Source organism: Grammomys surdaster, unplaced genomic scaffold (genome assembly GCF_004785775.1).
Source record: "Grammomys surdaster isolate TR1022 unplaced genomic scaffold, NIH_TR_1.0 318, whole genome shotgun sequence".
In the NCBI taxonomy this organism is placed as follows: Eukaryota; Metazoa; Chordata; class Mammalia; order Rodentia; family Muridae; genus Grammomys; species Grammomys surdaster.
The window spans coordinates 124,042-138,017 of NW_021604737.1; the positions used below are offsets into that span (position 1 = coordinate 124,042).

A 13,976-nucleotide genomic window follows, 5' to 3' on the forward strand; every position below is an offset into this window, starting at 1 on the left:
GTTTTTCGAGACAGGGTTTCTCTGTGTAGCCCTGGCTGTCCTGGAACACACTTTGTAGACCAGGATAGTCTCGAACTCAGAAATCTGTCTGCCTCTGCCTCCCAAGTTCTGGGATTAAAGGCATGCGACACCACTGCCCAGCGAGTTTCTGCATTCTCATTATTAATAAACAGAAATGTAATTGAGTTTTCTGTGTCTTGTATCCTATAACATTGCTGAACCTATTTATTACATGTAAGAACTTTCCAGTATGTTCCTTAAAATTTTCCCCTGTAGATGTCATAAACATAAGCCAGCGCTAAAATTTTTCTATAAAATTTTATATCATTATCATAAATGGAACACCAGTATCAACTACTCACAAAAGAATGAGATTCTAAAAATTAAAAGGAACTTAAAATTTAGCTAAAGCAGTGTTATTTTCAGAAGACTAGTGCTCTCTGTCTTCCTCTGTTTCAATCTCTCCTCTGTCTTTCTGTCATATCTAGCTATCTATCTCTTTCTTCAAAGAGAGAAAGCAAATATAAGAATATGTCTTTAAGCCAGACCTGGTGGTACCTGTTTATTATCTCAGCTACTCAAGATGGCCAGAGAGGAGGATAACAACCACAAGGCCTGCCTTGAGCTACAGAGTGAGTTCAAAGCTAGCAAGGTCAACTTAGAGAGGCTCATAGTTTGTTTAGCCATTCAGTCGTATGGCACCAGCCTAGCATACACACACTCTAAACCCGATCTCTAGTTCCACTGGGGAAAAAAAAAAGGAAAGAAAAACTAATGCATGTTAAAAACTCAATGGGAGGACTGGTGAGATGGCTCAGTGCAAAAGCACTAGTCATGTAAGTGTAAAGAATTAAATCTGGATGACATGGCAGCCCATCTGAAATCCCAGCAACTGGGAGGTTGTGCTGCATCCTGTGGGTAAGCCTGCTAGCTGTGCTAGCTGAACTGGGGAGCTCTGGCTTCATCAAACACCCTGCTTCAACACATCAGGTCAAAGAAGGCACCCGACACCAACTTCTGACCTCCAAATGCACTTGCACACACATACACATATACATGCACACACACACAGATACAAGCATAAATACAACAAAAACCAACAACAACAAAAACAAAAGCAAGACAAAACAACAAAAAAACCCCAGCACCTTACTGGCTTGAGGCTTCTACAGAATATTCTCTAGAATACAGCATGTGCTAAGTCATAAAACAAACCTCAAAGAACTCAAGCAGAGCTGGTGAGCTGGCTCAGTGAGTAAAGGTGCTTGCCACCAAGCCTGATAACCTGAGTTCAATCCACAGGACACACATGGTAGGAGAAGGAGTCCCCATAAGTTGTCTCTGACAAGCATGCCAGGGCAGGTACACATAGATAGATAGATAGATAGATAGATAGATAGATAGATAGATAGATAGATAGTAGATAGATAGATAGTAGATAGATAGATGGAGGATGGATGGATAAGTGGGTGGGTGGGTGGATGGATAGATAGATAATAAACTGATTAATCAATTTTTATGAAAATAAAAATAAACTAGTCTTTCTCACTGACCTATTCAGAGGTTTGAACATGAACTACAATAAAAAGTCATTTCCTCTGTTGCATAATTCAAACAAGGGCCCTCTCGAATGACTGTAAGCGCAACAAAGGCTATATACCCAAGCTCTGAACACCTGTAGGATCCTGAAGTGTTGGATTCAGACCTCACTTGGGCCAAACGAGTGAAGCAAAAGAAGTTGAGCAGAGAGACTGGTGTGCCACCTGGGACAGTGGGCTCAGATGTTACCACATCCTTTGGGGAAAGCTGACCTTGAGTACATTTATGGTTGAGTAAGATGCCTGGGTTGTTTGCCAGTTCATCTTAGCTGAATCTGTATGACATGGGGCAGACATCCTGATGTCTGCAGAGGACACCAGTGAGTCTATCCTGGGAATGAGAGGCAGCAATCCTGTTTTATCTGGAGACTGTGCTGATCTGAGACTGTTTCTCATCAAGAGCCTCCACCCTCCCTCATCTTGTAGTGGCCCCATTCTTTCTGTGGGCCACAAGCTCCTTGTCAGGTGTGGAGAACTAAAGCAGAGATGCCAGGCCAGCATTTCTCCACAGACCAATTGGAACATATCATAAATCTGAGCACACGTACATGCACAGGTACACATACACATGAGAAAGGGTGACTTTTCTCTGTCAAAGTACCTGTTTACCACAATAAGGTGTTAGATGAACCCACCTCTTTCAGTGAGGCCAATTCAGCCCACCCACCACCCAGTGTCAGAAACACTGGCCAAAAGGCTGCTTCAGGATTACAATAAAGGAGTATATCTGATCTGAGTCTGGAGAGCTTAAAGACTAGTCCAACTGCTAGAAAAATAGGTGATTAAGTGGAGTTCACAGAGGTTACAAACTAACCTGATGAGATGTGATATAATGTGTTTGCAAACACAAAGAAACAGAGTAATTTAAGGACTTTGGCAAGATCCATTTTCAATGCTTAATTTTGGTTTAATCGTATTTAGATATCAAAACCAGAAGCATGGTGTAGCTCTTTATGAATGACAACAATGATGACAGGAATTCCTGAGAACTCAAGGAATGGAGGCAAAACAAATTTGCAACAGAATCCTCCCCCATCAATGTTTTGCCTTCCCAGGGCTTCAGTCACCCATAATCAATTAAATCCAAATATATCAAATGGAAAATTCCAAATATAAATAATTCATTACATTTTAAACAGCTCTTACTATATTATACTATTACAATCCCATTCTATTTTATTAGTGTTCTTAATCTTTATTACTATGCCTGTTGTATAAAATAAATTTCAGCATAGATTTGTACATATAGAAAAAAATCATAACATACATGGGGTATGAAGTAATCTAAGGTTTCGGATATCCACTGGAGACTGGAATAGATCTGTCATAGGAAAGGATGACTAATACATAATCTTTGAAGTGGCATTCATTACAAAAATGGGCCAGGTAAGGTCATCAAGCCTCTAATCCACTCTCCACATGCCACACAGTTTGGTTACATTGTGCGGGTGTGGCCCTCAAGGCTCATGAGCAAGAAGCATGGTGGAAGAATGGATGGAGACTAGGTCACGGAGTTGAGAGCCCTCAGAAGGGATCAGTGTGGTTCTTGTGACCCGCTGCTTAGTTCCTGCAAGAATGGCTCATTGTAAAAAGAACAAACCGACCTAAGCCACTGAATATCACCGGGCCCGTGCCTCACCAAGTGATCAATTCTGCAGATGGCCTCTGCCCCATCTCTGTTTCTCAACCATGTTGTACTTTGATATAGTTACCAGAGTTCCATTCTTGAAACTCTAGGCAAAGCACAATGAACTTCTTTTCTTTACAAAAACCCAGCTTGGGTATTCTAATCTAAGGATTAGAAAAAGGACTGAGACAAGAGGTCATATTAGTCCCATTGTCACTTGGAGTGATACAACGCATCATATTCAGATAGTATGTAAAAATAGTAACATTATTAAATAGACTGGACAACATCCTCAAGTTAAAATCTAAAACAAGCAGATGTTGTGAACAATATCAAGACTCATGGCCATTTGTATATGAAAGTGTTACTAAAATTATATTAGCAGTAATGTTAATAAGAAGAATAAGGTGGTGAAACAATCTAGTCTGATAATATGTAGGGTAATCATGCAGCTGTGTTATGTATAGGCCATTCGATTTACTATTCATCATTGTAGGAGCCATAAGGTTTATATCATTCTCCTATAATTCCACTCTGGTAAAGTGATATCACGCTGATTGCCACAATTAAATCGTTACACAGAAAGCATAAACATAAGCAAAGGCATAATTGCACTTAGTCAGAAACATTTGGGGTAGGAGCTGTGACACACATACACAAACAGATTTGAAATGTGTTTTACCTAATAATCAACTCTGCAGATGGCCTCTGCTCCCTCTTTGTTTCTCAACCACGTTATAACTATGATATAGTCACCAGAGTTCCATTCTTGAAACTCTAGGCAAAGTACAATGAACCTCTTTTCTTTACAAAAACCCAGCTTGGGTATTCTTTTGTTTTTTTGTTTTTTTCAAGACAGGGTTTCTCTGTGTAGCCCTGGCTGTTCTGAAACTCACTCTGTAGACCAGGCTGGACTCGAACTCAGAAATCCGCCTGCCTCTGCCTCCCAAGTGCTGGGATTAAAGGCGTGTACCACCACTGCCCGACTCAGCTTGGATATTCTAATCTAAGGATTAGAAAAAGGACTGAGACAGTCCCATAAGCCATTGCCACTTGGAGTGATACACATAACACACACGCGCACACATAACACAGACACAAACACACTTGAAATGTGCCTTACCTAATATCAGAGAGGTCACACTTGTTTCCGGCAATTGCCATCACAATGTTTTCTGGGCCGTGTTCCTTCAGCTCCTTAACCCATTTTTTCAAGGTATGAAATGAATCCTAACCAAAAAACAAGATGAGTCACTAAACAGACCTATCAGTATATTTCAAAGAAGTAGAGATATGAACCTCGTGTAATTCAATGGGAAAAAAAAGTTTGTAGGGGACACTTACTTTACATTAGCCAGGATGCCTCTTTCTAAATTAAAGCTTGAGGGAGTTAAAAATCACATTTGTAACTTTCTTCAGTAAGAACCACTGACTAGAAATAACAGCCTTGACTCTGTGGGAATAAGGATCTCAGGATCAAGCAAATACTGAGGCTTATTTCAGGAGAAAAATGTTTGTTTAGGTCCTGCTAAACAAACCCTTCCACATAACCCTTGTCTAGGGCAGAAGCCAGGTGGACAGACATTTTGGTTTCGAAAGGGATCAGAACTCATAGACTATACGACAGCAATGAACCAGCTACCGGTCAGTATTCCAGAGGGACTGAGGCAGGAGGAACACCACCAAATCGAAGCACTCACTTGTTAATGAATATACCTCAAAATCTATTCCAGTCAATCTCACGAGCAGGAGATACACTCCAGGGTCCTCAGTGGACACCTGACACTGGCTTAGAACCCAAGCCTAGAAACAAACTGCTTCTGTCCCATGAGTGCCTATGGCACAGTTGAAGCAAACAAGTAGGCAGAGTAAGATAAAAACAGTAACAAAGTAGCGTAATCACAATAATAGAATAAATAGTTTTAAATGAACCACTTGTTTCTGGAATTTTCCCATTTAATAGTTTTAGGTGGCAGTTGACCTTGGATAACAAGGACTACAGAAAGTCAAACCACAGATAAATGGAGACAACTGCCTACAAGCACACAGACAGTTACCTTTGTATATACAACCTTTGAATGGTGCAACTGAACCACTAACAGAAAATAACCTATAATGAAAAAACACACAGAACTTAAATGTTCTCAAGGAAAGTGCTAACTGGAGTGGCCTGGCCTCTGTGAAAGATGGCCCAGCAGTTAAAACCGCTGACTGCTCTTTCAGAGAGACCAGGTTTGGTTCCCAGCACCTACATAGTGACTCATAAGTATCTGCAAGTCCAGTTCCAAAGGATCCAGTGCCCTCTTCTGACCTCTGTGGGAACCAGACACACATGTAGTGTATGATATATATGCAGGCAAAAATATTCATACAAAGAAATAAAGTAAATAGATATTTTTAAAAGGTCAGCTTTCAGATGAATGTTTATTGCTTCTGTAATCGAGAAGATCAATCAAAGTGGCTTTGTGAGAGAAACACACTGGCTGCTTTCATTGTTCTTGCCTGCCAAACTGCCAAGGCTCCTGGGGTGCTAGCAAGAATCACAAAGCACCAATCTGCTTTGGTGTTAGGGTTAGGGCTAGGGCTAGGGCTAGGGCTAGGGCTAGGGCTAGGGCTAGGGTTAGGGTTAGGGTTAGGGTTAGGAATGGTCACCAAGAAGGGTGTCTGAAGTTGGAGACATTCTTACCTGCTTAGTGATGTCATAGACTATGACAGCTGCAGCTGATCCACGGTAGTACATGGGAGCCAAGGAATGGAACTGTTGAAAAGCAATCAGCAGTCTTAGGTAGCAGGGAAAAAACAGATTTTAAGCATTCCTAAGCTACACATTAAAATTTTATGCTGCACCTTCCCTTCTGGAGCTCTAAATCCCCCTTTGGACTTCTCCAGGACTTAATATTAAATAATAAATTTTGCTCCCCAACTGTACAAACACTTGTGGTTTATGGACTGTGAAATCTCCTCTGGGCCAAAAGCCAGATACAGATTTATTTTCAGTGTTGCCTTCCTCTGAATTTTCTTTTCTCTACTGACCCAGGACGGTCTCTTTAGAACTATACACTGGTAAGAAAAGATTGATCCCTAGGAGAGCTCAGAGCACTAGACCCAAGCAGAGCTACTAGGAAGGAGCAAAGACCCAGCTGGCTGCCAGTTCTGTCAGGCAAAGCTTTATTGCCTATCAAGGTCAGCTAATGGTGACACATCAGAATGGGCTTCAGTCCCCAAACCAGAAATGTTAAGAACCAGAATCTCTTATCCTCAAATAAGATGGATAATTATTCTCTGAATGTATACATTGCATGTATATTTTGAGGGAGGACCTAGTTTTAATTTTAATTTTTTTTTAATTTGAGCAACTCTTGGGATAGGCCAGTGAGTGAAAAAGAGTAGGCTTCAGACATGAAAATGACTTTGGGCTAGGACAGGGAAGTTGGCTCAGATATTTTGGTCATCCTGATAAGCTCTTTAGGAACAGTGATCTCGGGAGTGTTCCCGAAATTTTGTTTATTGTCTTGTTTGTTCTTTGACTATTTGTGTTTATTGTCTTGCTTGTTCTTTGACTATTTGCATCTATTGTATTGCTAGTTCCTCAACCTAGAACTGACTTTAATACTTGCATGTAATTAAAATGGTATAAAAGCAAAAAGGAGGAGAGGGGAATGGGAGTTCTAGAGAGGGGAAATGGGGAAAGGGAATGGCATCTGAAATGTAAATAAAATATCCAATAAAAAAAATGAACTAAATATGATGAGGTAATTAGTAATTCAATAAATATAAAAAGGCCTTAGATTCAGTGTTAGAGTAGGGTCTGGGGAGCGAGACACTCTCATCTACTACATGGGGATGGTATTTATTGCTTCCCTGCAAAGCCACTGGGTGCGACGTAGCAGAAACTGACATGTGCATCCCCTTTGACCCATTAGTCTACTTACAGGAAATATATACTAACATGGCCAACAGGCCCAGAAAGACATTTCCCTATGTTGTAAAGGAAATAAAAATCAAAGACCATGAAGGTTGGTCATTAACTGTGAGAATATCCTGGACTGAATGTCTGTGTGCTCTGTACAACTCCAGTGTTGACATCCTTGTCAACATGATGACTTTTGGGAGGGAAGATCTTAGGAGGTCAGGTAGAAAGTCATAGGTCATGGGATCAGATGAGGTCATGAAGAGAGTCTCATGATGGTATTGGAGTATTGCACACCCTGTACATGAGGATACAGAAAGAAGGAGGCTGTCTGTGAACCAGGATCTACCTCAGAACCATGAGAAAGAAAGGTCTGTCCTTCTTTTTTTTTAATGTATTTTTAAAGATTTATTTATTTATTTTATATATATGAGTTGTCTTCAAACACACCAGAAGAAGGTATCAGATCCTATTACAGATGGCTGTGAGCCACCATGTGGTTGCTGGGAATTGAACTGAGGACCTCTAGAAGAACAGTCAGTGTTCTTAACCCCTGAGCTGTCTCTCTAGCCCAAAAGGGCTGATCTTTAAACCACCTGCTCTGTAGCATTTTGTTCTAGCCGAGACTGACTAAAACATATGTAGATAACAGAATGTTCCACAACCCCTGAAATGAAGAAGATTTTTAAAGGAAAACATCTTTTTGACATACTATGAAGTGAAAAAATATCTAAAGGCAGCGGGGATGATAGAATTTCCTATGAAAAAGGTGGACAGCAATGGATGTATAAATACTAGATCTGTTAGCAGTAGAAGGCCCAGTAATTTTTACATTTTACATTTTACATTTACATTTTTACATTTATGATTTTAGGTTAAAGTAAATATCAGGGCTGGTGGGATAGCTCAGCAGGTAAGGGCACTTGCCACCAAGCCTGAAGACGTGAGTTTAGTCCCCCAGGAACCCACATGGTGGAAGGAGAGAACCACATCCTCCAAGTTCTCTGACTTGTTTCTGTGTGGTGTGGCAGGGCCACATGTCTCCCATCCCTATACAAAATAAATAAGATATTTCAAAAAATTAATTAAAAATCAGCCATTTTTATTGAGATATAAAGGAGGGAGAGGAAAGATGAATCCTGTAGTTTTTCTGTCAAACAACAAAACTATTCATTCTCTCTATTTCCCACATGGTACTTCTTGAGGAAATGTTTAGCCGACCTAGAGAGGAGCCAGGATGATGCCTCCTTATGATCACAAACAATTCTCTCTTTGAAGGAAGACCACCCTGGAGTTTGGTGGCTTTTAAGAAATGGGGTGAGGGAGAGCCTGCCACTCTCCTCTGTCCACAAACACCATGCCAGGTCACAGCATAAGATACCACACTGGCCTTTCATAGGCACAGACCTTGCCTATGTCTGCCCTGAGGATTCACGTGCAGCCCATCCTTGGCAACGCACTCCTCATGTGTCAAGACCAGTCAAGATTTTGGTTCATGGGAGGAAAAAGAAATATCTGTAAACACTAGGCTTTTCTAAAGGTAAGGGATGCATACAAAGCTGCCTTTCAGCCAATCAGGTGAGTTCCCCCACCCCCAATTCTTGTTTTCAAACAGCCTCTGCTAAGGAGTGAGTACAAACCCCATTTCCCAGAAGTCAGACATGTGACAGAGATTTCCCTTTGGGCTCTGACGCCAAAGCTGCCTCTTGAAGGGCCAATAGTGTGGGTCTCATGAATTATTGAAAACCCTCAGCCTACAATGCATTACGTTTTCTTCCATTCCCCACAAAGGAATCACTCTAAAATAAATCTGTTGGTGAAGCCACTTAAAGGACTTTATTGCTGGAGACTTAGGGGTTTTAATAAATTAAAAGTTAATGTCTCAGTTCCAAAATTCAATAATGCATTGACCAAAGGTTAATATTTGTGAAGGACAAAGAGATAAATCATTTCTCGCTTACAATATATATCCGTTTATTCTACACAGCGAGAACAGAAGTGCACACACTCAGCCACGGACTGATGTGATATAATTTATTTTCCAAGAGGTCAGAATTAATATCAACAGGAAGATCACAGAAGATTTTTCCAGAATAAAGGTCACAATTGCAGGAGGTTGGTAAAAGCTTTCTTATTAAAACCTCCTTTGAAAGACTATTTAGAAATTAACACATCAGATGCTAATTCCAATTCTTCACAGACTACCCAACAAAATATATATTTTAGATTTTAGTGTTCAGATAATGCCCAGGTATCATTTAGGAGCAGCAAAGAAAATTCTGGAAAGCCAATTTGTCTCTTCAAAGAGATGGTTATCTATGTTCTTTGGACATGTGGCTAGTTTTGGTTTTTTGTTTGGCTTTTGTTTAAAAGATTTATTTATTTTATTTACATTAGTACACTGTAGCTATCTTCAGACACATCAGAAGAGGGCATCAGATCCCGTTACAGATAGTTGTGAGCTACCATGTAGGTGCTGGGAATTGAACTTGGGACCTCTGGAAGAGCAGTCAGTGCTCTTAACTGCTGAGCCATCTCTCCAGCCCCTAATTTTGTTTTTCCCTTTGGATCTGGACTTACAGAGGTGGTGGTGAGCTGCCCAACATGAGTGCTAGGAATCAAATTCAGGTACTCTGGAAGAGCAATGTCCACTTTTAACTTCCAAGCTATCTCCCTAGCCCTGACTACTTGATTTTTTATGGTTGTTTACATCATAAGAAAAGAATGACCTTCAGCATGCATGACTTCTCAGCTTCTGTGGATGAATGTTGTAGCAGTCAGCTTCCTATCACTCTAACAAAGCATCTGAGGTAATCAACTGAGAGAAAGGGGCTATTTTATCTCAGAGTTAGGGGTTCTAGCTTAATATCAATTGGTCAGATTTAGCCTGTAGTTAAGAAGACATACCATGGCAGGAACAAGACCACTTATTTCATGAGGTCACAGAACAAGAGAGAGAAGTTGCCAGGATTCTACAAACTCCCTTCAAGGGCATGACCCCAGTGCCATAAAGACAGTCCTCACCTACTGCAGCTACCCCCACTTTCCAATAGCACCACATGGAGGATGAGACATTTTACACATGGACCTTCAAGAGTCAAGCTATAGGGTGGTATGCTCTTTCTGAAAAGCAGCTACTCACTGTAGTTCCTTCTCTTTTTTTCCAACATATTTTATTGATTATCTGGGGATTTTATACAATGCATCCCAATCATACTCACTTCCCGTTCCTTCCATGTTCATCTTCCTATCCTTGTGCCCACTCTAAATAAATAAGTAAATAAATAAATAAATAAATAAATGAAAAAGAAAAAGGGAGAGAGAGAGAAAAGACACCAAGTCTTATTTGTGTTGCCCATATACTCACTGGAGCATGGTCAAACTCCCAGTTAAAGCCCCTTAAAGAAACCCCAGTCCTTTCCCATCCTCCTGCCAGAAGCCATCGACTGTGAGGAGCTGCACTTCAGCGTCTTTATCACAGTTTTTAAGGACTCTCTTCAAGTAGCTTCCTGTCTAGACTGTTTGTTTTTTTGTGTGGGAGTGGAGTGGGGGAAGAGGTCGTCACAGAAGCCTTCACTGTCTCTCATTCTCAATTATGAGCCTGCAGTCATAGATGCCACTACAAATGAAGCTTCCTCGTCCATAGCAGCCAGCAGCAACATGGACCACAGATATCAACATGGCCTCAGATGGCCGCACAGGTCACACACATCAACATGGCCTCCAGGAACAACACAGATCATGGAAGTCAATGTGGCCCTCAGAGGCAGCATGGACCAATAACATCAACATGCCCCCATGACCCCTGCAGGCTGCAGCACAAATCATGTAGGTCTTTTGAAGAGGCCCAATCCACAAACAACCATCCTCCATGGAGAGCATCCCAGACATTCTGTAGTTGCTGAGTTAGAGCATCAGAGTGATTTTGAGTGGTATGCCACCCCAGGTTGCTGTACACTACCCCATCAACCTTACAACATCCATCAGCAACAACGTAGACACTGTATTTCTAAAGTCTTACAATGCCCAGGCTCTTTGATAGGATCCCACCTCTTAAGGTAATAATGAAGATAGTCACGAAACCACCAGAATTCATTCTAGTTATACTTAGTCAAAAATGGCCTCAATGTCTAATTGTAGGACTTTCAGGTCTCAGTTTGAACTTAAATTTGAAAGAACCCCACTGTCCCAGGACACATCCTGGGAGGGGCACATTCCTTAGTCAGAGAACACTTGCTAGATTAACATTCAGAGGAAGAAGGGAGAGGCTGATTAACATTCCTCAGACCACAGGGGAGGGAACCCACCTGCAGGTGAGGAAGGCCCAGAGCACACAGACACATTCCAGGAGAACCAAGATGAGAAGTAGTCAGGAAGTTGGGCCCTTAACGTAATAAACCTAGGCAAACAGAAGACACTCATTGTCATAATCTGAGTCACCTAGAGACTGGACCTGAAAAGGTCAACCTTTGTGATTCCCCTCGTGAACTCTGTATAAAAACTGCCCCCAGCTTTTGTTCAGGGCTCTCTTGCCTGCATGCAAGAGGGTCCCAGTGCACTAGTATCATTAAACCTCATGTTATTACAGTGAGTCAGTCCGTGTGTGTTTCTGTGAGAGTGCTTCCCCTGGTTTTAGATCTTAGAGTCTAACATAATCACCAGAAAATGGAAACCTAGATTTCAGTGTAGTCCTACAAGATTCTGGACAATAACTAAACTCAAGGTTTTCAAAAACAGCAAATGGCACAGGAAGTGTTGCCCATGAGTGTTTTCTGAACAAATAGCCCCATGGTGCCGTTTGTGGGGGAAAGGTTTCCATATACAGTAACTTTGAGGAACACTACACATATTGCTTCCCAGAGGCTGACAAAGTATTACCAGTACATCGAAGGTTGTAAATACTTCTAGAGGAAAGAGATCTATTTATTTTTGGTTTTAACTCAAAAATTCCTATTACTTTTTAGCCTTTTTCTACATAATATTTGTTAGCTATTAGGACCTATCATTATTGTTAGTATAAGTCTGAACCCGGTGACGTCATATTCAGGGGCCTGCGACTCCTACGTTGCTGGGACAACCACTCCCAGAATTCACCTACCTGACTCACCTACACCTGGGAAATTACACACGTCATCACCCACTTAAATAGTTGGGACCACCCCCAACCTCTCTCTCTTCCTCTTCTCTTCACTCACCATCTTCCTGTTCCTCTCTCCCACTCCCTTCCCCAAATAAACCCCTTCCCTCGGAACCGGATCGGATCGGCTTTGGTGTTGTCTGTCCAAACTGCGCTCGAATCCTAACAATTATAATAATGGACCTTAGAACAGTGTTTAGAGAATAAGACTTGGATTCCCTAAGACTGAGACCTGGCCTTGTTTGATCTCAGGTGTTTGTATTGAATAAAATGGAAATGGGGGTAAGGATGGTGTTAGAAATGGCGGCTGAAAGTTTTCCGTCTTCAAAACTCACAGTAGATTCTGGCCATCATCTGTGATAGTTCCTGTAAGAGGTAGAACTGTTGACTAAGTACACAGGCATTTTTGAGTGTCTATAGACTGTACACTATTCTCTCTCTCTCTCTCTCTCTCTCTCTCTCTCCTCCTTTCACCCCTCCCTCCTCCCTACCTCCTGCCTCCTTCCTTCCTCCCTCCCTCTTTCTCCCTTTCTCTAATACAGTGAAAGTATTATGCCAGGAAATTCTCCAAATGAGATTCTTTAATCACATGTGATGACTTCATACATTTCACAGTAGCAAAACTGCAGGTCAGGAAGGAGCGGTAGAGGAAAAGACACGAAGTTTTCAAACAACCATGGCTCCAGCTGGGTTCTGGTCCCCAGATGAGAATTAGCCCTGCCAGACATTCTGGCTTCAGGTTCCGGATCTTGCAGGACGGATCCTGCAGAGTGATTTTCAGAGAATGATCTGTCCCTAGAGAATCAGAGGTAGCCAGGGACAAAGCTAGTCTGTGGCCAGTTTGCAGATAGGCCTTAGGTGCCAATTCCCAATTAGAAGCTCCAGCCCCTGCCCAGGAATGCAGAGCAGCCACAGTCAAGGCCAGGGCGAGTCAAGGGCAGAAGCCAAAAGGCCCCAAGGCCCTGGAGGACTGTAACAAAGGCGAGTGATGGAAGAAAATTCTTGCCATTCCCGGCATGCTCAGCTGGCAGAAGCTGAAAGGAAAAACAGTAATGAAGGATCTCTCTGTCCCAGTTTCACACAGACCTTCTCTCTTCCCTGAAAAGACAGCCTAGTTAATATGCTTGCCCTAACATCCTGACACCTGACAGAATGGAGGGGTGAACAGAGAGAGGGCTGGGAGACAATGAGGGGAACTGTTCACAATGGTTAGCACCAAAGAATGGCACTGTCATCCCAAGGACTTGTTTTAATATTTCTGAGTTAATAGAAACTGTTTTTTAACATGATGCATAATTTATATAATAACAAGAAACGTCGTTCTTATTTTTCTCCTTTTTAATAAATATATCATTAAGTCCAAAAGTGCTTCTTCATGCGTGGGGCCCATGGGGGTCCATGTCTTTAATCCCAGCATTCAGGAGGCAGAGGCAGGCAGAACTCTGTGAGTTTGAGGTCAGCCTGGTCTACATAGGTAGCATGGATTACATACCCTGTCTGAATAACAAAACAAAACAGGACAGAGAGAGAGGACAGAGAGAGAGGGGAGATGGGAGAAGGGAGAGGGGAGAGGGGAGAGAGGGGAGAGGGGGAGAGGGGAGAGAGAGGGGAGAGAGGAGAGAGGGGAGACAGGGGAGAGGGGGGAGGGGGAGAGAGGAGAGGGGGGAGAGGGGGGAGAGGGGAGAGGGGACAGGAGAAGGGGGG

General features: G+C 42.0%; 1 protein-coding gene across 1 annotated transcript in view; it reads right to left on the minus strand.

Moving 5' to 3' along the window:
- Nucleotides 1-13,976, minus strand: part of Rab31 (RAB31, member RAS oncogene family) — a 123,412-nt gene that overhangs the window by 40,597 nt on the left and 68,839 nt on the right. The window contains exons 4-5 of the mRNA XM_028777964.1: nucleotides 5,912-5,983; nucleotides 4,349-4,455 (exon numbers count right to left, since the gene is read on the minus strand). Coding sequence (XP_028633797.1) covers nucleotides 4,349-4,455; nucleotides 5,912-5,983 — 179 coding nt within the window. The remainder of the gene's footprint in view (nucleotides 1-4,348; nucleotides 4,456-5,911; nucleotides 5,984-13,976) is intronic.